We start from the raw sequence: 26179 nt of genomic DNA, 5'->3' as shown, positions 1-26179 counted from the left end.
CCAACTTTGAATAAAATCGGTTAAGATATGCCTTAGAGTATTATGGCCCTTGACATGAAAAAATCGTAACAAAATGGCTGCAAGGCAGCCATATTGGATCGTATCACATAACACATTGACATGCATATGTATGACATTAGTTAATCTCCTTGTACCAACTTTGAATAAAATCCGTTGAAACATGTCTGAGTTATTGCTCTGTACATGAAAACATCGTAATACAATGGCTGCCTATCTAGCGGCCATATTGGATCGTATCACATAACAAATCGACGTACATATGTAAGACATAGGTCAATGTCCTTGTACCAACTTTGAATAAATCGGTTAAGATATGCCTGAGTTATGCCTCTGCATATGAAAAAATCGTAACAAAATGGCCACTAAGCAGCCATATTGGATCGTATCACAAAACAAATTGACATGCATATCTATGACATTGGTCAATGTCCTTGTACCAACTTTGAATAAAATCGGTTAAAACATGTCTGAGTAATGGCACTGTATATGAAAATATTGTAATAAAATGGCCGCCTGGCGACCATATTGGATCGTATCACAAAACAAATCAACATGCATATCTATGACATTGGTCAATGTCCTTGTACCAATGCTTGATAAAATCGGTTGCAACATGTCTGAGTTATGGCTCTGTACATGAAAAAATCGTAATAAAATGGCCGCCTGGCGGCCATATTGGATCGTATCGCAAAACAATTGATGTGCATATCTATGACATTGGTCAATGTCCTTGTACCAACTTTGAATAAAATCGGTTGACACATGTCTGAGTTATGGCTCTGTACATGAAAAAATCGTAATAAAATGGCCGCCTGGCGGCCATATTGGATCGTATCACAAAACAAAATGACGTGCATATCTATGACATTGGTCAATGTCCTTGTACCAACTTTGAATAAAATTGGTTGAAACATGTCTGAGTTATGGCTCTGTACATGAAAAAATCGTAATAAAATGGCCGCCTGGCGGCCATATTGGATCGTATCACAAAACAAATTGATGTGCATCTGTATGACATATGAAGTAATCCTTGTACCAAGTTTGAATGAATCGCTTCTTGCATCTCTGAGATATCTGCGTGAACGGACGGACGCACACACGCACGTACGCACGCACGGACGCACACACGCACGGACATGACCAAACCTATAAGTCCCCCGGACGGTGTCCGTGGGGACTAAAAAAGCAATGTTTTCCATTGCATTTTTTCAAAGACTTCTCAATGGTCATTTTTCAAAAAATATGAAACATGATGAAAACTGGCTGACAAAGTCTTTTTACCATGACTGTTAGAACATTTTGCACATTTCTGTTGAAGATTATGACAATAGTCTCTGCAAAACAAAACCTAGAATAAAACAAAGTTTAGGAACACAAAAGTTCAAGGACTCTTTGGCTGCCACGGGATTTTCTGGTGGAAAAATTGCTTGTTGTACAGATCATTAGATGCATGCATGTCCTTGAATTTGAAATGAAATGAAATGAAATGAAATGAAATGGGAAATTGGCAATATTGCAGTTTATCAAGTATGAACTGTTCGATGTGTCCAGTGGAGCAACATCTGAAACAAAATTTACATCAGATTCTGTGTGTAAGACTTTAATCTGAGTTTAAACCCTAAGACTAAATCCAGGACTAATAATCAGACATTTCACAAGAAATCACTAAAGGAACTCATTTCAACAGGTGTCCCTGACCTTTCTTAATCCTTTGTGGTTATGAAAAGACAATGTCTAACCCAACTTTTTGTGAGAATTAAGCTGTTTATCCATGAACCAACTTGTATTCAATCCTTCCATACCAGACAAACCATGACTGAATAATTCATCATACAGAAATACTAATAGTTTCCATTGAAGATTATCTGCCTAGCCGTGAGCGTTTTAATTTTTTTTCCCCCTAGTAGTTGATATTAAATAACATCATATCAACTTTTATGAATTTTTAATGCAGCTATACAACAGTCAATGAAAGAGATTAATTTCATGCCCAGTAACAGTACCTGGACAAGATGAATACAAAGTTGTCTTGTACTTTCATTAGGACCAGATTTATAACTAGCACAAAGGTCACTAGATGGAAATTTTCAGAAAATTTAATAAGCATATTCTTAGTATCTCAGTATTGCTACATTGATGAAAATGCTAGACACACGGTGAACAGATGTCTGTTAGTCAATTCAATTGACATGTTCAGAATGACATGCAGATACATGTAAAGTATGTTTCATTGTACTTTAAAATATTCTGCGGATTGGGTGTCAATGCAACTGATAAAAGCTGGTGACGTTATGCCTGAAAGGGAGATATCTTGTTACATCCAATTTCTTTTTGTATCTTTTGTAGAGAAAGTATACGAAAGGATTATGCTGGCCATGTGATACTGGAACAAAATTAATATTTCAGAACAGTTTGTTCAACAGGATGTGGTCAATTCACTGAGCAAAATATGGGTGTATATATCCATAGAAAGATTGACAAAGCAATTTTGCAAGCATTTTTTCCATAAAAAACAACTTTGCCGCTGTAAAAAACAATATTTTGGCAAAAATTCGGTGATATTGAAATTTGGCATGATACCATTTGAGTCAATCTTACAATTGTATTGTGAATGCTGTTTTGATATGCAAATAAGCAATCTAAGTGACAACATCAAAAGGAAGCATCAGAGTTGATACTCATCTGAAGCAACTTTGGCATATATCCCAGAATTCAACAGCCACCATGCATTATTGATTGGAGACATGTTTTAACCCTTAACATTTTCAGCAATCTTATGGTTCCTGTGATATTTTCTATTTTTGAACTCCAAATCTCTTAGTTTCTTTCAGGAAGTATGCTCTCAGCCTAAATGCTGCTAGCAATACTACAGATATGATGATAAATTATTAAATTTCATCTTTATATCATTTGAGAAATATTAGATGGATTTTTTTCAAGGAGGTAGGTACATGTACTGGTTTATGCTATACTGACTCTGCCTGCAGTCTTTCCCCTTTACATCAATTTTACTGAGTGTTGATGTGATCCCATTATTCAACTGATGAAAGGACATGCACACAAGGAATTGGGAAGGGAAGGGTTGATGGAAAAAAGTCTGTTTCTTGGAAAATTATCTTTGTTGATTTTTCGTTTCATTTGAGAAGTCAGTAATAATGTTTTGGCATTTTGAAATTAGCTGCAAAAGTGGACGAATGTTCACTCCTGTTACAATGAATGGATGAAAAAGATAAAGACAGCAATGATACTAGTTTCTGCTGCCTATTAGAAAATAAATGCACTTAATGGGTAATGTCTGCCCTATTATAACAATAAGCCTCAGCAGTGTGAGCCAGTACAGTCAGGTCATTGTAGCCAACTCCTAGCAGATCTTGAACTCACAACACTTGTCAGTAGTTCTCATCAAATTTATGAGCTAATTTGGTTTATGGTGGAATACAAAACTGCTAAATGTTACATTTTTTCCCAATCAATAGAAGTACTGTAATTGAGTTAGTATAGCTTTACATCAATATAGAACGGATATAATATTATGGTGGAACATGAAACAGACCCTGTACTGTGCCAATAGACGTTTAGAGTTTGACCCTACCTGTGTACATTCTAATGGTAGTACTGTCATCGGTATGTGGGTCAAACAACACCATGACAATCAACGAGATTTGACCCCATTGTAAAACAAGTGACCAGGTCAACATTTTCCATACCTTTCTTCCGACTGGAAAATACAACCAAACCTGAGTAGACTAGGGATTTCACATTTGAAGATTTGCACATGTGCGAGCACAAAGCAGCAATATTACTAAAAATGTCCACATGTTGTATTTCTATTCAGGAACGATAAGACTGCCTGGAGATAGTCTGTTGAGTCATTCAAGATAATGTTTTGACAAGTTCCTGACAAAATTTCATTTAGGCACAAAACCTGTTCTGCCAATTTGACATCAATTCCATTCAGATTTGCTTATGATCACACAAAACGTGCTTACATCACAATAATACAGTGAAACACTTGCATTGAATTTACTTGGTTTAATAATGTTTTGACAGAGTCATCCACATATGGTCTCCCTGTTTAGACAATTTTCCTGAGGTTTCGAGAATGACTCAATCTTAAGCAGCCACAGTACTATATTCAATATATGTAAACTAGCATATTTTTTGAGTTTATATGATTACAATTTTACCCGAGACACTGGAAAGAGAACAGAAAGAGAACCAGCAGAATACAAGGAGAATGTTCATGACTTTCATATTCCATCGTTTGCTGTACATTATTTTGTGGTTTTGATCAGTAGTATAAGCAAAACTCAACAAATAGCAACAGTTTCTGAGCTATTTAAACTCTGGAGTTGGCTTTTTATCTGTCTTGATAATCAGGGACTAAATGTTAAAATGTTGCATTATTGTAATATTGTTGTAGCAAAGTGTGGAATATTTGTACATTGTTGTAATAAAGAATGTAATATTGCTACATTGTTATAGAAAAGTCTGGAATATTGCTACATTGTTGTATCAAAGTGTGAAATATTGCTATAAAGAAACCATGTTCTGATAAATGTTATGCTAAGTTGGATAAAAATTAAACCTTTGAGTGTTGTAATTTTTCCCACCAAAATTTTATTGCAATATTTTACCAATTTTTGTGAATTTTTCCATAATTTTTGATAATTCTGGACCAAATGGACATCACATTTAATTGGCTACCGTTCTATATCAAAATTTTAGCAAAAAAAAATTGTCTTGTACATATTTTATAAAGGCAACAAAAGTTGACTTTGGCGCTGAAAGGGTTAACTGCATTCATCCTTGAGGTTGGAAAGAAAGGACACCAAACTGTTTCCTGTTGATAGTTTTCAGTTGTATTCTATCAGCATCAAGGAATCAATAGGATCAAATTTCTCCATCAGGGTACACAGCTGGCATTGACAGGTAATTTCTACCTTACTTGATAAGTAGATCCTCGTCTTTTGCCTGCAGTGATAACGTTATCAATAGTGGAAATTACTTCCATGGAAAGGCACTTCTTTGGACAAGATTAAACTCATGGGAGATGCTCAAACCTCATTTTTTAGAAAGAAGACTACACAAAGCAGTATACGATCAGGAATATTTTTAAAAGGAATGACATCAACCCTGAGGTACTGGTTTATCGCTCTTTCTATTACAACACTTCTCTGATTGCAACACTAAATCAATAGACTGATCTGCTTTTCAAAAGTTCACATTTCATGCCTCAACAGTTTGGACCCTTTGCATTTTCTTAGAATGTCTACATCGTTGTAATTACCTCTAGGACTTTGAACAAATATCAGTCAATGCAATGAGCATTATCACTTACTTCACTTACTCACTTCCTTAAATTTATACTTTGAATTTAACATCAGATACATTGCAAAGCCGAGGTCAAATCTTTCATATAAAGCTAAGCAACATGAGACTATATCTGGAAACTGTGTTCTTACAGCATTTTTACATATTTACATGAAGAGAACACACTTAATGATCAAGTAAATTAATCTTTATGGGTTCAACATTTGAAAGTCAAATATACCAATGCTGATCATTTCACCGAAGTCTAAATGACACTTCAAAAACATGTCCTGAACTCTTTGAGTGCCAAAGTCAATTTTTGTTGCCTTTATGAAATACATGCTAGTAAAGTTTTTTTCAGATTTCTGGCAAAATTTTGATAAAAAACTTGAGCCAATGATATGTGATGTCCATTTGGTCCAAAATTATCAAAAGAATTGCAGAAAAATTCATAAAAATTGGTAAAATGTTGCACTAAAATTTTGGTGGGAAAAAATGACAGCTTTAAAAGGGTTAATTTATTACATACACTTATCAGACAGTAAATATCAATCAGAAAGGTGAATGACCTCAACTATGAGATAGAAGTTAGCTGATTATGCAGTTAATTGTATAACATTAAGTGGAGTCTAGACAATACAATATTAATGATCTTGACTTGCATTAACTCAAGGGTCAAGGTTTTCCTTTGATAATGTACCGCTATCGATTTGAGGTACACCATGACTTCCATTAATGGACTCATAGATGTCAATGACCTGAAAATTGGCTGCGATCTCTTAATCTTGACTGTGCCCTCATCTAGTAGCAGTATGCAAAACAGGTTTCATTTCATTACAGGCTGCATTATGCAAGTGTTGACAACCTCAAAGCCATCAACATTTAAATTTTTCAAATCAATTTAGGATTTTTGTACTCAAGGCATGAAAAAATAATTACTTGCAATTTACCACACTTGCATTTGGAATATCACAGCACAAACTGTTCCTTCATAAATTACCTTTCTCCAGTCACATGTCAAAATCCATCATGAGTAACATTACACACAGAAATATCAGTGAATTAAAGGTTATTTGAATATACGGGTATATGATGTTATCTATACATAGAATATAATCTATATTTTACACCTAAAAATGACTGTACAAATTGATTGCAAAGTTCAATGGATTTGATAAACTGGTTTGAGTACTTTTTTATTCAGTTCACCTCAATTCAGCTGTGCTCTCATTTTGTACACAACTTAATAATAATATATTTCAACAGCACTGAACACGTAGATTTGATTAATTGCTTTTTGTACTTTTCGCGAGTGTACAGGTACAGAAATCATCTTTTCAAGTGAACCTGTCATATTGTGTTGTAATGTTTAAAAACATTTGAAGTTGAACAGTTGTTGAATTTGTTCATGTGCAAAACCAAGCACAATTAACAAATTCAAACCCTTCCATCTTGATATTTCGGCAAGACTGAAGATTAGTGGACAAAAAGAAATTCTGTTTGAATTGTTAGTAATCTAGGGAGTCCACTTGTACTATCACTATTATTCATAGCCCCCTAAGAAAATACCCTTCAACAGGGACTTCCCCTATAAAAGCCGGATTATCCATGCAAATGTAAAAAAGCCACGCTACTGATCAGACGTGCCGTCTTTGGTCCCAGAATCCCATAATTTTGCCATGTTTCAAGCGTTCATTGTCATTGAATCTTGCACATGATGTCTGTGGATACATAGCAACTACACGAGTCAAAATAAATTGAAAAAATGTTCCGTTTTTTCTCTCGCAGAACGTATATGTTTCAAAATGTGTTCCCTGTACGACCATTTGACACCTCTTTTGCATATGTTACGAAAGTGCCCATCATGATTATTCAAATTAATCATATGGTCAAAGTGATGCCATGAGAATTCGAAAACTCCCGCCCAGTGTATGCAAATTGCTGTGTCATCAGTAATCTGCCTGTTGTGCGCCAACAGTCCTATAATTTCCCGTTTAAATTCACAACCAAATGTGTGTCCACTTATCTTCATTCGTCATGATATTTCATATCCCTTTTAGTGAGGCAGTAATTTGAGAATCTCCTGGTGCAAGATTTCATACATTTTAAATAACCTGGTTTTTGACCTGTTTGTAAGAAATAATCCTTTTTAGTTAGCTTTGATCCCTGGACTACCATTGGGATTGACTATAATGATGTCATGCCATCCCGATTAAACAACGTAAATTTAGTCAGGACAGTAAATCGATTGTTAGAACATAATCTAAACTATTGAACATATCAGAGAGAAAAATTAGGCCATGAATGCTGTCCGTTAGTGATATGAATTTCTGTTGAGCAAGATTCTGTTACAGATAAGCCTAATATACACATACCATGCATGTGTAACTGGTTTCGATTGGAGAAGTAATGTTCTATCAGACCAATGACAGGAGATTGCTGGGTATAATTCTGACAAGACAAGTTTATAAGAAACTCCATGCATCAGAAGCTCAACATTACCGATGGTTTTCGAGGTTTTCGCTCATCACTGCTCTATACTATCAAGACCCTGGTCATAATTCCTGACATATGATTAGCCTGACGGCCTCGAATCTGTTGGTAGGTAAAACAAGTATCAAACTTGAATGTCAATGTTCAGCAAAGGGTATGGAAAAAGATACACTTATATTAGCCCTTGTTTTGCTTCCATTGAGTTTTATAATAAAACTTATGGAAATAACATGTTGTGAAGTTTTTCTACATCCATTTCAATGCAATTATTTCCCATGATGTAAAAATAAAATACATCACTTTGAGGTACCGGTAGATGTACAGCATACACAAGTTCCTGTCCATATTCCCTAAGCCTCTTTTAACAACTCATCTGCCTTCTGATGACTAACATAAATATTTAATCTACTCCATTGATCAGATTTTGAGAATAATGAACCAACAAAATTTGATTGCTTTAAACATTTTATGTGGACAGGAAATAAAGAATGGAAGAAGCGATAAAGCAAAATTAATTCTCCTTTCCCCACCACTGCCTTGCAGCTGTGTGCACTATTACAGCATCTTCCACTCAAGCGAAAATGAATCATTAATATTTCAAAGAAGGGAAGGTCGGAAGATTTCTATAGGAAGTTACTAAAGTTACCTCTGAGAGGAAAAGAAGGTGGTAACTATTCATGTGTTGGGCGGTGAGATAGAAGATATGCACATGCACAGTGTTTACTCAGGTGAATTGTGTTGATGTAGATGGCTTGGATGAGTAACCACACAGGCTCTGCCTCTGTGACAATTTCACACTCTGCCAGGTCTAAAAACCTCTTTCACTGAAATGAAATGCAAATAGCGCCGAGTTTTCACTAACTGAACAGATCTCTTTGCGGATACAAGGCCATACGTATTATGGAGTTTTCCTATGGCAATTTGGTTTCAATGCATTTCAACTCTATAGATTCATTGATATGTTTTATATCATTGTTGCTTTTGTTACCCAAAAAGCACATGCTGTAAAATATAACAACTCACCAACATAACAAGTCAGATTATAACTGGTTATTTTGTTTCACTCAAATCAAAGTTGAGGTATTTTTGATGACTGCAATAGCTGCAAATGTTTTTAGGCTTAAAAAATGTCAAACTCCGGCCAAATTTGGGCACAATTTTTTTGTTAGAAATTGCTTCAGTGAAAAAGAAAGATTTATCACATTTTTCATGAATCTATAGTGTTGAATAGTCCTCTATAAATCCTAGAGGTAAAAAAGATCTGACTGAAGCCATACTAAGATGTGAAAATCCTTCAATTTTTTACCTTGAATGTAAATGCCTTACTTCATTACATCTCCCTCTGCTCAGTCTGATTTACAAATTGAAACAAATTTGCTACGACTATTCAGTCACAGGCATTTGAATACTGTTCTAATTTGCATATCAAAAAGATTTCACTTTCTTAGCCTCAAAATGAAACGGCAAATTCGCTTATTGGAACTTTTATTAGATTTCTCTAACCAGATGAGGGAAATTTGCCGGCTAATTACACGTGTCGGCGGAATATCTCGGCAGGTTACCTGTGTCATTCACTCTCCTTGGTGTCATGTTACCGCTGTGTCTGAGCCAGTACAGAGATTATTCACAGCGCTACAATGACCGAGTAGAAAATACACAGCTGAACTGATAAGTCGAAAACACTCACTTCTGCAGGCGAAAGGTGAAAATGATCTGTCGGTAACCCCTTTCAAGTTAAACATTTCCTTGTTGAGATTAATTCCGCATGAATGCAAATCTTAAAATTTCCCTACAGCTGAACAATTTCCATATTTGTTCCGGGCAAAAAAAAAGTCTATCGTAAAACCATTTCATGATTTATCAGCAGTTAACTTACATCAGACATACTCGTGATTGCCATTTCACATCGTAACGGTAGCTTTAGTTTCATCCATTTTTTTTTAATGAAGTTATTGATCCATACAAGGAAAATAAGGTTGAAGGGTTTGAAAAATTACGGAAAAAGATTGAATATGCCAGAATTTCCTGTCGTGTAAGAATGTAGTGCTATTTTGACTGCACAGCATCTATCATATAACTACAAAACTACAGATACTAAGGATAGAATGAGCTACCATTGCAATGATGAAATGTTCAATTATTGCTACACTTTTCTGTAACTGTTCTGAGATGCAGTGGTGTGGGCTATGTAAACTGAAACATTGGTGTGTATAGTTACAGTTTGTAGAAAAGTGCATTCAAAAGTGAAAGTGTTTGCAATGAAGAAATATAACAAGCGTTACAATTTCTGGTGAATGCACACTTTGGATGTACACTATTAACACAGAAATGGCTTCTGTATTTATGGATGCAAGTACCACTGAAAATATTAATTTCTAGAAGATGAAGAATATGGTATTTGCAGAGTAAGGTATTTGATTTTCATCAAGGAATTTACCTGGCCTTTTGTGTCATCCATGCTTATGAACTTATCCCAGACTCTTAAATAGTTGTCAAAAGCTTTCTTATTTTACTTTGTAAATTTATGCCATGAGCTATTGATAAATTCTGAATCATTCAAAACCATTAAAAAGGCAGGAAATTCTGTTTGGAAATCCTGATAATGAAAACTTCTGAGCCATAACCTAGGACTAATATAACAGAGTTCCAATGAGGAATATGAAAATTGACCTCATTATCTATGCATAGAAATTCTGACATTGAAAGCCAAGGTCAATTATGGTCACCTTTCTGATTAGAAATGGTTGCTTTCTTCATTTTAAAGGGCAACTACAGGCACCTGATTTGATACTAGTAATACATGGATTCTACAGTAGAATTAATTTTGACTTTAAAATCTTATCCCTGAAGTTCATCTGTGGCAATGTTTCACCTAAAAATTCTATCAATAGTTGAAAGTTGTTTTTTCATTGTAATTGATTAAAGTGTTCACTTCAAAATGTTATTATCTTTCGGTTTCATCTCAGACTGAACCGAAGATGAGAAGTGGATTATTTTGTAGTAAAATACCTGTATGTGTGTTAATACATTTTTGTATACACAAACAAAATAAAAAACAAACTAAAAGTTCACATTTAGCAAATTCAAAATGGGGATGTATGCGACAAACTTGAAATACTTGAAGAAGCCCTGCAGTAAGGTTGTTGATTTCTCATATTTTTTTCTTTCCCCATCCCCTTTTCATTTTTTGCCTTACTTTTTATATTTCCAATGCCCATCCCTGATTGATAGCCGCATGGATTTACAAATTATTCATACAATTAATAAATAATCACTCAAAAAACAACAGGATTTCAATCGACAGAAAGATAGCGAGTGAAATGTGAGATGAAATGATGAAATTTGAGAATCAAAGTCCATATTGAATTTCCATTTGTAATTCTATTATTGATGACTAGCTTCATCAACACGACATCAGCAGCAATTTCAGATATTGGTAAAATAAATAAAATATTCCAAAATTGTAAAAAATATTGCAAGGGGGTAACATATGTAGACAAATATGAAAAAAATAAATTCTGAATTAGATGTTTCAGAAAGTCTATTCTAGTATTTGAATAAACTCTGTAGTATTTTTTAACCCATTTGATTGAGTAGCAATTTGTGAAAATTACCTAATAAATGTTTAATTTGTTATGCATGAGTTTTCCTTTTCAGTTTTTCCTTTCCTTTCATTGGTTAATTCCCAAATGTCATATGAATCCAAAGATGAGTTTATCCTGTAACAACTCTAGTCTTCGCTATTAAATAACATCATATCAACTTTTATGAATTTTTAATATAGCTGTACCATACCCAATGAAAGAGATTAATTTCGTTCCAGAAACGATGGTACCTGGAGAAGTACTCACAAAATGAATACAAAGTTGTCTTGTATTTTCATGACGACCAGATTTATGACTAGCACACATCAGGGGAGTAGAGTCACTTGAGGGAGTTTTTAGAAAATTTAATTTTGTTTCACAAACTACCTTGGTGTACATTTTCATTTTCACTTTACTCAGAATGATATTTTGACAAACATCACCTGTCCAGTACTTTTGATTTGACATTCCGTGCTGTGTTTTTTACTTAGTCTTGTGATAGCTGTGAACAGAACACATTTTTGAAGATTTACAAGATTTCTGAAGGGCAAGCTGTGATTGTACTAACCAAAATTTCATTTGGAAAGATCAATTTAATTTTGATTTAATTTAAGTTGTATTATTTGACTTAGTCTGCTGATAGTTATGAACATTACAAAAGATTTTAGAAGATAACATGGCTTTCTGAAGGGGCAATTTGATTGTGCTTAACCGAAAAATTCAAATTGAAAGGATAATTTTTGGCTTTTAATATCATTTATCGGGCAGAGTCTCTTTTTTCAAAGGAATTGAACATGTTGTTGTTCATATTTTCAGTTTATCTTTCCAAAACTCAACATCAATAATAAAGTGCTATTTTCACAACCATTCAACTTCAATGATGAACAGACAGAAGTCTTACAAATACTTTCAAGATAACATGAATGATATGTTACTGTGCAATTAACTGCACCAACAATATCATTTCAATCTTGAATTTTACATTCGTACTGCTGTATGAATCATACTCAGGAACTGTCTTAATTTTTGTAAAATATAAAACCATCATTAATTTTCTTCCCTTAAAACCTTGCAAAACACCATGACAAAACACTGAAGACACACACAATACCAGACTACACCTTGAATCTATCTGTACTCTCAGTATCACAGGTAAAATGTAAATAATCTTTTTTCTGCAGAAAGAGAGCTGCCTAAGGGATATCGTAAGATTGAAAATACCGTGCATTTGTATATGGGAGCATAGACTTTGGGGCAATCGCAGACCCTGGGGCAATAGCTGATCACAGACCTATTAGACTCCTATTTTAACAATTTTCTGCAAAGCTGATTTTGTCATGGTTCTGAGCTATGGCTCATCCAGCTATGCAGTTTGGAAGTCTGTGTAATGATACCGTGTTCTTTCTGTAACTGTCTCATTATCTCTCTAGAACCAGAATACAGCCAACAATTTTCACTGATTTGTATTTATTCACAGCGGCCTTTATCAGTGAATTTTCTAAATTTCGCATATACTACCGATTTCATTGGCATTATTTAGTTTTTTATCTTACTAAAGCTGATAAAATGTATTTTTAACTCACCATATTAGAAGTACTGATATAACATCAATAATAAGAAACATTTTTTATCAAACACAAAACTACCCATCTTAGTAACATTTGAAGCAATATTTAAACTCCAAGAGGTATGAACAGACACAAAGCAAGATGAAAGTTTCATAGCAGTTAAGAAGGTGAAGTGAACATCAATGCAGTATACAGCTGCATGTTAGATGCAAATAAATTCATATAAAATAAGAATTTACAAAGGCTGCCATATTTATCGTATGGTTCCTTAAAGCTGAGATGACATACACGGCAGGCCGCATACATTTTTACAAAGTTTAAAGACTCCTTTTTCAGTTGAAATGAACACGGTAGTGTCTCGTTTTGCTTACACTGAAATAACACACACGTTACTGCACACAAATATTTTTACTAAGTTTCAATCATTGGGAGATTTGCTGGGTTCAAGTGAACCAGTATGTAACTATAAACGCCAACAACCGAAACATTATACACAGAAGAACACGCAAAGAAACACTCCGAATGACATCAGAAACCCTGATTTATCCATGTGTATGATATGCAAACATGGTTTCAATGTTCATATATCGGAATCTTTTACACTAACTTACAGTTTGAATTATATCAAGTATGGGAGCACTAACATTTGGTTGACACATTGAGATATATCATTTCCATCAGTAGCTCATCAAAAATACTGATCAAATTTCAAATTATTTTTGTTTCCTCCCGTGCAATTAAATTGATCTGCTCATGGAAGGAAAGAATTTCTTATTTCTAACGGTGTGAATACTTTCATTAATTGCAATTATAATATGGAGTACAATGACCTGACCTTGAGATATGGGGTATGTATGATTAACATTGTCAGCAGAGAGTACACACATGTATCTAACAAAGTCAAATATTACAAAATATAAGACATGATGAGAATGAACTTGATGTTGGAGTCGCCAAGAATGAACATAGATTTACAAGTATAGGTAGATATTTTATGCAGCAAATGTGCATAGTCCGTCAACACTAACTGCAAATTACCTGCGTTGTAATTTTTATGAAAACATTTCATACATCAGGAAGTCAAACAAAATGTATGATTTGAAATGAAATACACACATAATAACTGCTGTCATTAACCCAACACATGAAAGTACCTTATCAGTAGTTGCCACCCCAAAAACCTTGATCATTATGAACAACACAAAATATATGGTACGTGGTTTGTTATCCTCTATTTTGTCATGAATGAATGAGTAACGCTGATCTTGATAAGACGAGCAACATCAGTCTGAGCAGTGAGTGGTACATGTATAATGAAACGTATCCACAACCTTGATGAATGAAACTTCAACAAATATAAAGATTATGCATGAATGAAAATGTGAAAAGAAGAAAATTTTCTACGTGATCATTCAGCAATAACACTGAAAAAAGACACAGTAAAGGTAGACAGAATGAAAGAAAGTGACGATATAGTTGGATGAAAGTACACTGTACCACCAAATGAAAGATATTTGATAGACAATATCACACATACACAATACCAGTAAAACACCAAATTTAAAGACATGCTTTGCAAAAAAACCTGTTATTTTGTTAGCAAAACAGTACAATTACCTTCCAATACCCTATCAAGGAATCCTGGTGTGTGTGTATATGTGTGTAGACACACACAGAGAGCCAATTTGGGGCAGCAATGTGAAAAGGAACGGAGACAAGAAGTGGGTAAACTGTTAGTAAGATTACTAACACAGCGTTTAATGCACTCTGGACGCACACATACAGCGCTAACAAGACATGGCCACACAGAATATATCTTGTGTTACATGACTGATTGGGTACTTTTTGTACACATCATGGCCATGCCATTTAAGTTTTTTGTTACAAGCACTACATTGCTCACAGAGAAAAAGATACTGTGTCATGGCCACACAAATTAGATCTTTCGTTGTGTTCTGCACTACTATGGATACACAGAGACCATATAACTGCCATTCTTCTCAACTTGCATCCAGACAAGACAAAATATGTGTAGTTCTTATATTCACATCATAATTTTTGTGTATTTATGTATGCAAGGTTGGACAGTGTAAGTGTGACATACATGTTTTACAAAACACATTCAATCAACACTGAGGTTTCAAACTGAAGAGGCCAACTTCAATAACATGAAGTTTCACGCTAAAGAGACAAGCAAATGTATATTACAGTTAATACAATATTTTTTATTAAAAATTTCGTTATCATTACATGCTCACATGTCATCTGGTAAAACTTTCAACATCCCAGGAATAATTTTACTTTCAAATAAAATACACAATCTTCTAATTCATGACCTTTGTTCATTTATTTGCAAACATTTTACTGCATTTTCTCACAATTTTGATCACTGTTCACATTTTGTTCTCTCCAGCCAGGAGCTGATCTTATCCAGGGCCACTCTGTTTGAATCCTTTGTATAAACAGCCAGTTCAGCAAAGTACTTTATTCTGTATGCAAATGTAATTTCATGCCTGTATGTGTTTTATAGTGAATGAATCAATTTTCCTTTTGGAAGTTCATATTTTATTATGGTGTGGTTTATCAGGTGCAATCAGCGGTCTGCCGTATCTGTAAATCTCTGTCATGTTGATTCCACAACAGAGATAAATTTTCAATTTTCAATTTATAAAGTTGTTCACTGAAGTCTTATCAAGAACATGTTTTTTATGACTCCCCTGATACCGCATGATTCATTACATCTTAAGCTCATTATAACAGGCAACAGGGTAGTACAGTTTTGTGTAGTTTGAACATAGAGGGCAGCCTTCACAATGAAGCAGCATAAAACTTGTGTGTATTGATATGATTTTTATACATCTACTATCACAGACAGGTTTCTCTTGATAAATAAAATATTATCTTTTAAAAGATAATATGAAAATTATTCATTTATTCAAAACATACCAGACAGCAAGTGAATTCATATCAAAGCAGCTACATTTCAATAAACTATTCATTTTTACTGTTTTTAGGAGAGCACCAATTTAAAATAAATTTACTGGCTGTTTGGCCTACTTTGCCTACTTTTCACAATTATTTCCAAAGGAAAAAAGATTTTGCTACTAATGAAGGGTACTACACTATTGGTATACTCTCCCCTTCATTGGCCGCCTAAAGGAAAACATTTGCCACCTATTTTCAAAATTTTGTACGTCCTGCACTGGAATGGACTATGCATAAACAGTGATAAATGCCTTTGTTGCCTCTTGGTTTGTTTGACTTGTGCAATGAAATCTATGCATAGATCATATCATGTATAAATACAAGCAGTCAACTGCCAAGAAATGTTTCCATAACATTTCCACATGCATTAGATCTGTTACTGAGACTAATCCTTTGCCTTCCTTGTTACTACCCCCTGGGACTCAAATAAACTCATTTTGAAAATTCATGCCTAAATCCTTCTGCAGGGTGAGAAACCGTCTTGTGAAGAAGCAATACATCATCTTTTGAAGGTTACTCTCCCAAAAGACATCAAGAAGTTCTCCTTGGACGGTTGAGAACTGACCTTTCATTGCAGTTCAGTGGCAGACACTCTGTGATGTAATTTTCAAATACATTTTATATACTTTTTATTTTTTCATTCTCTGGCTGAAATTTATTTCAGTCGTTAATGACTGTATAACCTTCAATTCTCTGGGCACTGTATACAGCCTTTCTACATAAAATACCCTGCAGATATCTAGCTTTGCATTGGGACTTCAGGGAATAGTGATAAAATCACACAACCTTAGTTTTCTCTGATAAATTACGCAGGTGAGAAGCTTTCCTCTGTGAGTTGGATACAAAATTGATGAATATATTGTACAGGCAGGGGCTGTAACCTTAATATATCTCTTTCAGTAAATTAGTGAGTTAAGGCATTTGCAATCTTGAAATTGCCAGACTTGCAAATTTCTGATGAAAAGATGTATTTCCATCATGACTGTCTCTCCTAGACCAATGTTGTGTGTTGGAGATGTTTTCAGGTGTGTACAGTACACAGAAACAATGCAAAATTGTTTTGTCAATTTGATAAGATTATTGTTGTATTTGTGTACAAATCAAATTCACTTTACAAGTCCTATATAGTTGTAAAATCTATTAAAAATTTGCTTTTATATTTTCACTCACGTCAAATACCAAGTAATATCACTTTTCTCTAAGTTGTCCATCACAATCTCTCAAGTACCATTAAATACGGAGTTCAAGTTCACCTCATCCATATACAGGAACAAGGAAATTTTTTGATAATATCCCTGACAAATTACGGCCAAAAAATTTACTTCCAGCTTTTCAGGAAGCAGTTAGGGATATCAGTGATGAGGAAAGGACCATTGATATTTGAAGCTGCAAAATTATTCACAACATTTCCCAAATGCTATGATAGTCTGTTGTCTTACCTGCAAATGGGTCCAGCCCTTCAGGTCTAAGGATCTCTGCCTCACTGCTACTGTCTGTAGAGATAGATATCGTATCACTGGATTTGTCTGAATTGACAGCCATCGACAAATCCCTCTGTTCAATTGCAGAGCGCTTGGAGTCGTCACGATCCTCGGTCCCCTCTGAGATCGTTGAGAGATGTGCACTGGTATTCTGGGGATCAGAGTTGCTCTGATCTGTGGCCGGTGTCAAGATGGTAGTCTCAGTCGTCACGACGACATCATCTGGCTCATCTGATTCTGACTCTGTTGAGGAGCAACATCCTGATGATTCAGTGATGTCAGTTATTCCAGAACTTCTCTGAGAGTTACTGCCTGTCTCAAAAAGCTATGAATAAATGGGAAAATAAAAATATTTTAAATGAGGTATACATAGGAGATAGTGTTCTGCTCACAAACAAAGAAACTTAGTTATTTTTCAAGCATTGAGGGCTTTGTATTGGGTGATAGTATATTGAACTAAAATGTCCTTAAAGCAGAATATGAACAAAGAGCTTGGTATTTCATTCCAAAATGTGAAATTCTTGTAGACATGTTAGTTTTTATACAGTATGAAAACAACATTCTATTTGTATCTTCAACAAATGAAACTAGCAAAGTCACCAAAAGTTCATAAAAGATGCAATGATGATAATAGAAAGTCCTACCTATACATTTATACCATGGCACACAATGCATGTATAACATTGACAATGGTTGATTGTCACTTATGAGCGCCCCCTAGAGCCTTTCTAGTAATGTGCTGTTGTTTTTGTTAATTCACAAGACACGTGCAACAATGCCCAGAGCATCAAACTCAATGGTTTTAGTACTAGCAGGAGTAAAATATATCAAAGATGACAAAACGACACACTTCAAACACAACAGTCAATTCCAAGGGTAAATATGGAAAAACAAACGTCAATAAACTTTGCATGACAAACTTTGTACATACTTATACACTTGCAGAGAAGTAGCTATACATTTTGAGAAAATTAAAATGTTAAAGAAAGCGTTAGTAGAACACTGAAGATAAAATGCAGCTGAAGTATTAGTAGAAATGATGAGAACAATGCATCTATAGTATCTCTGCATGAGAGTAGGAATGGCAAGATTTATGTTAGTGCAGTGTCACTTCAATCAGCTAGACAAACAATACATCAACAGCCAAGTCTCTTACAGATATGTACATTCAATGACTGATTCCAAAAGAGCAGCGACACAACTCAAGTGGTGAAGTTGTGTATGCATTTGCAGTCTTTTTAAAACCATTCTGACCCAAACCCCATACACAATGAAACAACACAGTGCTGATTGAGGTATACTGGTTTCACTTCACAGGATTGAACCTAACCAGGATCTTGAAAAGGCTGAAGATACATGCAATCATGTTCTTCAGCAGGGTGAAAATCTGTGAATCTTGTTAAAAATCTCAGTGATTTGATATTTTGTCCTTCTCTCACCTCAGAATGGAATTTACAGTGGATTTCTAACGATGCGGTATTTGCCGATGGTGGTGGGTGGTCAGGTGTCGGTGGCTGGTCGTATTCGGTCGGACTGGTTGGGGTTAAGACCGGAGTCATTTCTACGTATCCACTGACCACCTACAAGAATGATTAGTCCATCGGTCAGTTGGCCAATCCACCAGCCGATTGATTGATTGATCATTAATGGCAATCTATCAATCAATCAAGCCCTCTCAACAGTCTTCATCTCAGGTTGTGGTAACATCAGTTATGCCTTCACCAAACTTGTCAATTTATCCCATTTATCAACCGACATATTTTATTTCATTCAGCCAAACAATCGTGTTGTACACTACAATCATTCTTATATTCCCACATCAAAAAATTTGTTAGTTGAACAATGTATAGACTTCAAAATTACTCCAAGATACCCATCTGTTATCTTGTTCTATCATCATATCAGTTCATAAACCTGTTCACCCCCCACCCACCCCACCCACCCCATTGCCTGTGAACAGGTCCACAATCATCATTTATAATAATGGGTTTAAGCCAAACCATGGTGGTGAAAGGGTAAACTTAACCCTTTGAGTGCTGTAATTGTTCCCAGCAAAATTTTGGTGAAACATTTTTACGAATTTTTATGAATTTTTCTGTAATTTTTTGATAATTTTGGGCCAAACTGACTTCACAATTCATTGGCTACTGTTTGTTATTTGACAAAAATCTGAAAAAAAATTGACTGGAGCGTATTTTCTAAAGGTGACCTTTGGTGCTCAATGGGTTAATCTTGTTGTCCAATTTTTCAATATTTGAAGACAGTGAAAGACCTAATAAACATACTCTAAAAAACTAACAATAATTTAGAGACAAGCGACCTAGCGGCCGATATAGCTCCGCTGTGTTTATGTAGAGAATAACTATTTTTGACACATGTTGATGAAGAAGGTGGAAATCTTTGATAGCTCAATGCAATGGCCAGAAAAAAGTGGCTAAAATAGCTGCAAAAATACACAATTGAAGATTTCATCATACTTTGAATATATCACATCGGATCATCCCTAAGAACATGTCAACCAAAGCTATCTGATGAGTAGTTTTTTGAGAATAAAATTTTCTGACCAAAAATGGCAACAATTGTCCCCAAAAATAAAAATTGCAGATTTCATCATCATTTCAATAAATATCATTTAGTTAATCTATAGAAACCTGTATACCAAATTTCAAAGCTATCAGATGAGTAGTTTTGGAAATACACATTTTTTGACCAAAAATGGCAAAAATTGCCCCAAAATTACAAAATTGGCAGATTTCATCATAACTTCAATAAATATCATTAAAGTGATCCGTAGGAACTTGTATACCAAATTGCAAAGCTATCAGATGAGTAGTTTTGGAAATACACATTTTTGACCAAAAACGAAAAAAATTGCCCCAAAAGTGCAAAATTGCAGATTTCATCATAATTTCAAAAAATATCATTTAGTTCATCTGTAGGAACCTGTATACCAAATTTCAAAGCTATCAAATGAGTAGTTTTGGAAATGGCAAAAATTGCCCCAAAAATACAAAATTACAGATTTCAACATAATTTCAATATATATTACTTAGCTCATCTGTAGAAACCTGTATACCAAATTTCAAAACTATCAGACCAGCACCTTTTGAGAAATACATTTTTTGACCAAAAATGGCAAAAATTGCCTTAAAAATGCAAATTTGCATATTTCTGCACAATTTGAACAAATCTGAAATAGATCATCCCTAAGGACATATGTACCAAATATCAAAGCTATCTGACTGGTAGTTTTGAAGAAGAAGATTTTTAAAGATTTTTTTACCAAAAATGACAAAAATTGCCTTAAAAATACAAATATGCAAATTTCACCAAGATTTGAACAAATCTAAATGAGGTCACCCTAAGTAAACTGCATATCAAATTTCAAAGAAATCGGACAGGCGGTTTCAGAGAAGAAGATTTTTTTACCAAAAACACCAAAAAATGCCCCAAATATGCAAATATGCAAATTTCACCACGATTTGAACAACCTTAGTGAACTGCATATAAAATTTCAAAGCAATTGGACTTGCAGTTTCAGAGGAGAAGGCAATTGTTGACGGACGACGACGACGGACGATGACGACGGACAACGACGGAAAATCAACCTATTGATAAGCTCCGCGTCACTGACAGCGGAGCTAATAAAATGATTAACTTTATAGCCTACTGATGAGATAATTAATCATTTACAATGACAACTCATTCTATATAATGAAAGTTAAAAGCTAGCTAATACTTCCTACGGTAGCTCTACCCAATTCAATATCTCAATGAACAATTGTATTAGCACACCAAAACACCAGTATCACAACGTACCTGTACACAAACTTTATGAATCAATCACAAACTAGTAAACAGCCACAAAATGACAAAATGCGAAATACTTATTCCGTCACACAAAAAAGCTGTGCTGCAGTAAAACCAAAGAGTCCACATTACGTGCAAAAATCACCACTAAAGCCATGCAATACACGGCACCATGCTATGGCACACCACACCGAAACCACACCACACTACATAAACATTGCTTGTATGAGCAGAGAGAAAAGATAGAATACAGAGAGTGATACTATTCTAGACTACGGCAACTACATGATGTGTGTAATAACTACAATGACTGTGTGATGAAAGACAACACACTTACCAAGTTTTTGTGGGGAGGTACAGGAGGGGGAGGGTGGGGAGCACCTTTATCAACATTGTTGTTTATTTGTTCTGGCTTTTTGGAGGTTCCATTGTTTAGAGGGAGGTCTGTGGGTTTCTTTGGAACTGGTTTAAGGGGGAAAGATCTTGTCTTCTCGATAGTTTCCATGGCTACACTTGATGCTTCGCTGGATGTTGGGGAGGTGATGCTGGGAGGACCACCTGATGTTGCATCGCTCAGCAATTCATAGATTCCCTCTCCATCCGATGTCCTGGTTGGATCTATAAAGACTGGAGTTGTTATCTGAAAGGCATTTTATACAGGCATGACTGTTAAACTTATGAACAGGGTATGACTTACAAATTTCATACCATTTCAAGTTTGAGGTAACGCTTTGACATCTCTCTGTCTCTCTCTGTCTCTCTCTCTCAATTCTAGATTGCAAGTGTCCTGTCAAGAAGGTAGGGCTGCTCCCCACAAAATAGAGCTAGGGATTTTCTGTACGACTGAAAGGAATAACAAACACACAGAGTATCCTTTTCAAACAAGCAAACATGGAGTGTGCCTTTATTCCAAGTCCTATATTTCTATCCTGCCATACGATTTACAAAGACTTAGTATAAAGTTTGTGAACACAAATCCTACACTAACAAACTTTTAACAATGAACTGGCTGAGACAGTGTTGATGATATGAAAGTATGTCATTTTAAAAATGTTACATAAAAGCAAATGTAATTCCATTCACCGTCAAAGAGTTGGGTCTGTCATCCCCATCCGTGGCTGATGATCCATTATTGGCATTTACTGGCTGCTCTTCTGAGCTGTGGACAGGCGGGGTTTCTTCAGATTTCTCTTGGTCACTGTCAACTTTGCGAAGGATTTCATATGTACCTGCCACCTCTTCGTCATAGTAGTTTCTGTCAGGCAAGGGTGGGGGAGGGGTGGACACTTTGGATAGGAACAGAATATGAAAACAGTTGACATTAATAACAGACAACAAGTCATTGACAATGACATAGTCCCCACTTGTAATAGGAGTATTAGTCTTGAGGGGGCAGGGAAATGAGGTCATTAAGAAGTATCACTAAAGTGTATATGTTCAGATCTATGGACACATAGGTCTATGTCATTGTTCCAAATTTGAAACAAGAGGCATGTCTAAGTTATGGTTCTAAATCGGGAAAAAAGATCAAACCTCTAGCTGTATTGGCCAGCCAAGAAATACATATGTGCATAATAAATGAGGTACAAGATGTGACATCTTAAGGTCTATTATCCTATCAAAATTGAAGCGTAAAGAACTTGTGATTACTGAGTTATGCATATATATGCATATTCAAGGTCTAAGGTCATCAAGGTCACGTGACATTTTGAAAAAAAACATTGTATTGCTAATAATCCATATATGCCAAAATTCAGACCTCTAGCTCTATTGGCTTGCCCACAATTATATATGGGCATAATTAACGAGGTAAAGCATGTGTTGTCATAAGGTCTCCCATCCTACTAAATATAAAGGACATAGCACTTGTGGTTACTTATTTATTGACATAATCGTGTATGGACTAATAACTTACCAATGTGTTCATCTTGTTTTTCTGCTAATACAAAGCAATTATATAGGGCTCAGCCCTTGGTGTCACGCTAAGTTTTTTAAGATTAGAAATTTTATTTCTCTCTGAAGATTGCACAGTTCGACGCTTACATGGTCAATAATACAATTGATTCATGATTTGTATAAGAAAGAATAAAACAATTGTTACTTGTTTTATACATTAGTAAGACCACCATGCATTGCGTAAACAATAAATTCAAACACCAAATTTACTTGGTCACTCACTGATGTTGGGCAGGTGATGTGCAGAGTTCGCTTTGTCAGACCAGGGCAGGTAAAGATTTTCTGTTTAATTTATCAAAAAGTTAGACATAGATGGCATTTTTTGTACATAACATTTAGCATTTATCATGATAACAATCCACTGTGTTCAATAAGAGACCCACTATGCCTTTCTGTCTGAAAACTGGCAATTTGCATCTAGTTATTGACACAGAGGGCGCTTTTCTAAATGTGAGTTCCATCCCAGCATTCTTAGCATGAGTCCTTGTTCATACAAGGACAGATTTATCTCTTTTTCTATTTTTTAATAGTGATGGTAATGATACTTTGTATCAATGACAAGGTGAAAAATAATATTTACTGGGTAATGTCAGTGATGTTTTATTGATGGCGAGTGAAAAAGTCATACTTTGCATGTTTCGTATTTGTTTCTTTATAATCACTCAAGAAGAGGTGGTGCCCGTGAATTGAGCTCGGTACACTTTCCCGTTACCTCGAATGGTCAGTGTTTCTCCCCAGGCCATTTTAGCGTAGCGGTCCCGCTACGCTTTTGCCTCTCCCCGCTACACTTTGATTCTCCCTTGCTACGCTTTAAAATATTCCCGCCATCCTTTAGTTCACGCGCTAGCGCTCTGCATAGCTACCAGCTGTTGCATGCATTGTCTACACATTAGCGCTCACTGCAACTTTCAACCTGGTGAAAGAGTGGAAGGTGTGAAGTATGGTATGCGTCCGATAAGTTGTCTGTAAGTGTTGAGAGGAACGTTAAAACAATAGAAGAATCGGCTGGGTTGTTCACAAGTTTTCATTCTACAACGACTATTAGTACGACCAACAAAGACCTTTAGTCGGTATACCGGTACATCGAGGATAAGTATTCATAGAGTTAGGCGGTGTAGCACTAGCAGGGCCTTTGATCACACACTCCAATGCTTTGATCAATGAAATGGGCCGCAAAAGAAACAAGAGAAGCAGTTGACTGGTGAGGTTGATTGTGACTTTACAACGATGATCGTTTTTTTGACCAAGTATGATCACGATTGCGATCGAGTTCACATATTGCATTCCAATATGGCGGCGGCCATATTGGCCGCCATGTTTTTACCTGTTGACATTGATCGTGGCGTCATGTGCGGTTCCACTCTGACACGTTCTCTGAAAGATTTTATACCTGATTTTCGAGTGATTCTAGTCGTACTTAGTTCATGTCTTGTGATCATCTTGGTGGGATTTTAAAATCAAGAATCAAACGACGATGTCAGTGGCAGTGGTAGTTACGCAAGGGGGGGGGGGGGGGCTGGGCTGGGCTGGTTGAAATCGATCCCCGTGATGAAAAATTATTCGCGGTGTTTGTCGTTCAAAAACGATATAAAACTCAATTACATTTAATGATGTAAAGATGAAACATGAATTTTCCTCTTCGTTGGCAATTTTTGACAATTTTATTTGCAATAAATGTATTAATGAAACTCCAAACAGACAAACCATTTCTTGCTTTCCATCTGAACGTGCTGTTACTGTTTGAATCTTCTGTTTCAATTGTAATTGTAATCACAATATTGTGATGATTTATTTAAGTGTAATAAAGAGTTTCCATGATGTTCAAATTGCACACTTGTGTGTTACCATTGCATTTTGTTGTGAGTGTACATGAATGCGTGGGTGCATGTGCATGCTTATATCCTATGCAAATACAAATTAATGAATATGCAAATGATTATGCAAATTAGCCGCTATGCTTTGGCTTGATCCTGGGGAGAACACTAATGGTATATATTGAACCTGCACATGTGTAGTCAGTTAGCGGCTGGTGCGGCTACAAATATTTTTTCTATGGCAGGGACGCTATCTTGAATAAAACCCAGAACATCTGATACAGACAAGATTCTTGATTCCTAATAATGAAATGGATAATATCTTAAATAATGACTTGGCTATGCTGACTACACGGTACACATGCTTCTGGTCACTTGCATCTGCCATCAGAACAGGCCATGCAGGATACTGTAAATCTACAAAAGAACCTAAACAATCCCGATATTAAAGGTATACAGTCACCTGTAATCTAAATATGCCCATATATGGTCACACAGGCGTTCCTTGCATTCAAAATACCCATGTGAGGGTGCTGTTTTTAAAAAGTGGCCACCCGCTTAAAATCTGTGATTGGTTAGATTTTCTCTTTCCATGGTAACTGTGGAAAAATTGGAACAGGTGACAGTGTACCTTTAACCTATATGGCGGATTTCAATCCTGCCTTTGGTTCCATAATATCAGAATATCACTATAGTGGGGAGAATATAAAAATAACAGGCGATGCGCTGACCATTAATGTTTATTTGTGGGCAAGGGCATGAGGAAAGCCAAAAATTAACGGGCGAGGCTTGCCGAGCCCGTTAATTTGGCTTTCCTTGAGCCCGCCGCCCACAAATAAATGTTAATGGTCAGAGCCGAGTCTGTTATTTCCATTATATTATCAGAGAACCCAAGAAAAACGTCAAAATTTCCGAAAATTTCAGGAGCGAACAACAACTGGGCCCAAGAACTGAGCAATATGCGACGCACTGTCACGCGCGCTGTAAAAAATTGGCAAATCCTGTGATGTTTTCAGAAAAAAGTATCTCAACTTGACCTACAAGTGCTCCATTTTATTATATGATTGATTATGATTTACGTTTGAGGTGTAAAGTTAGGATACTTTGAGTTGTTAATCTTATTATTCATATTCACGGGCATGCAAACAAACCAT

The 26179-nt window shown here is 35.5% G+C and overlaps 1 protein-coding gene across 5 annotated transcripts in view; it reads right to left on the bottom strand.

The window, feature by feature from the left end:
• Positions 1-26179, bottom strand: part of LOC139140636 (ankyrin repeat and SAM domain-containing protein 1A-like) — a 137020-nt gene that overhangs the window by 26506 nt on the left and 84335 nt on the right. For 3 of the 5 annotated variants that reach the window (XM_070710009.1, XM_070710023.1, XM_070710030.1), the window contains 4 exons: positions 22339-22541; positions 21593-21895; positions 18885-19025; positions 17404-17770 (listed from right to left, as the gene is read on the bottom strand). In XM_070710009.1, the coding sequence (XP_070566110.1) occupies positions 17404-17770; positions 18885-19025; positions 21593-21895; positions 22339-22541 (1014 nt within the window). Of the gene's footprint in view, positions 1-14596; positions 14621-17403; positions 17771-18884; positions 19026-21592; positions 21896-22338; positions 22542-26179 lie in introns of all 5 variants that reach the window. The other 2 variants (XM_070709997.1, XM_070710016.1) reach the window with 2 other exon arrangements.

This window comes from Ptychodera flava, chromosome 1 (genome assembly GCF_041260155.1).
Source record: "Ptychodera flava strain L36383 chromosome 1, AS_Pfla_20210202, whole genome shotgun sequence".
Taxonomy (NCBI): domain Eukaryota; kingdom Metazoa; phylum Hemichordata; class Enteropneusta; family Ptychoderidae; genus Ptychodera; species Ptychodera flava.
The sequence above is the reverse complement of the archived record's forward strand: the minus strand, read 5'-3'. Positions and strand labels throughout refer to the sequence as shown.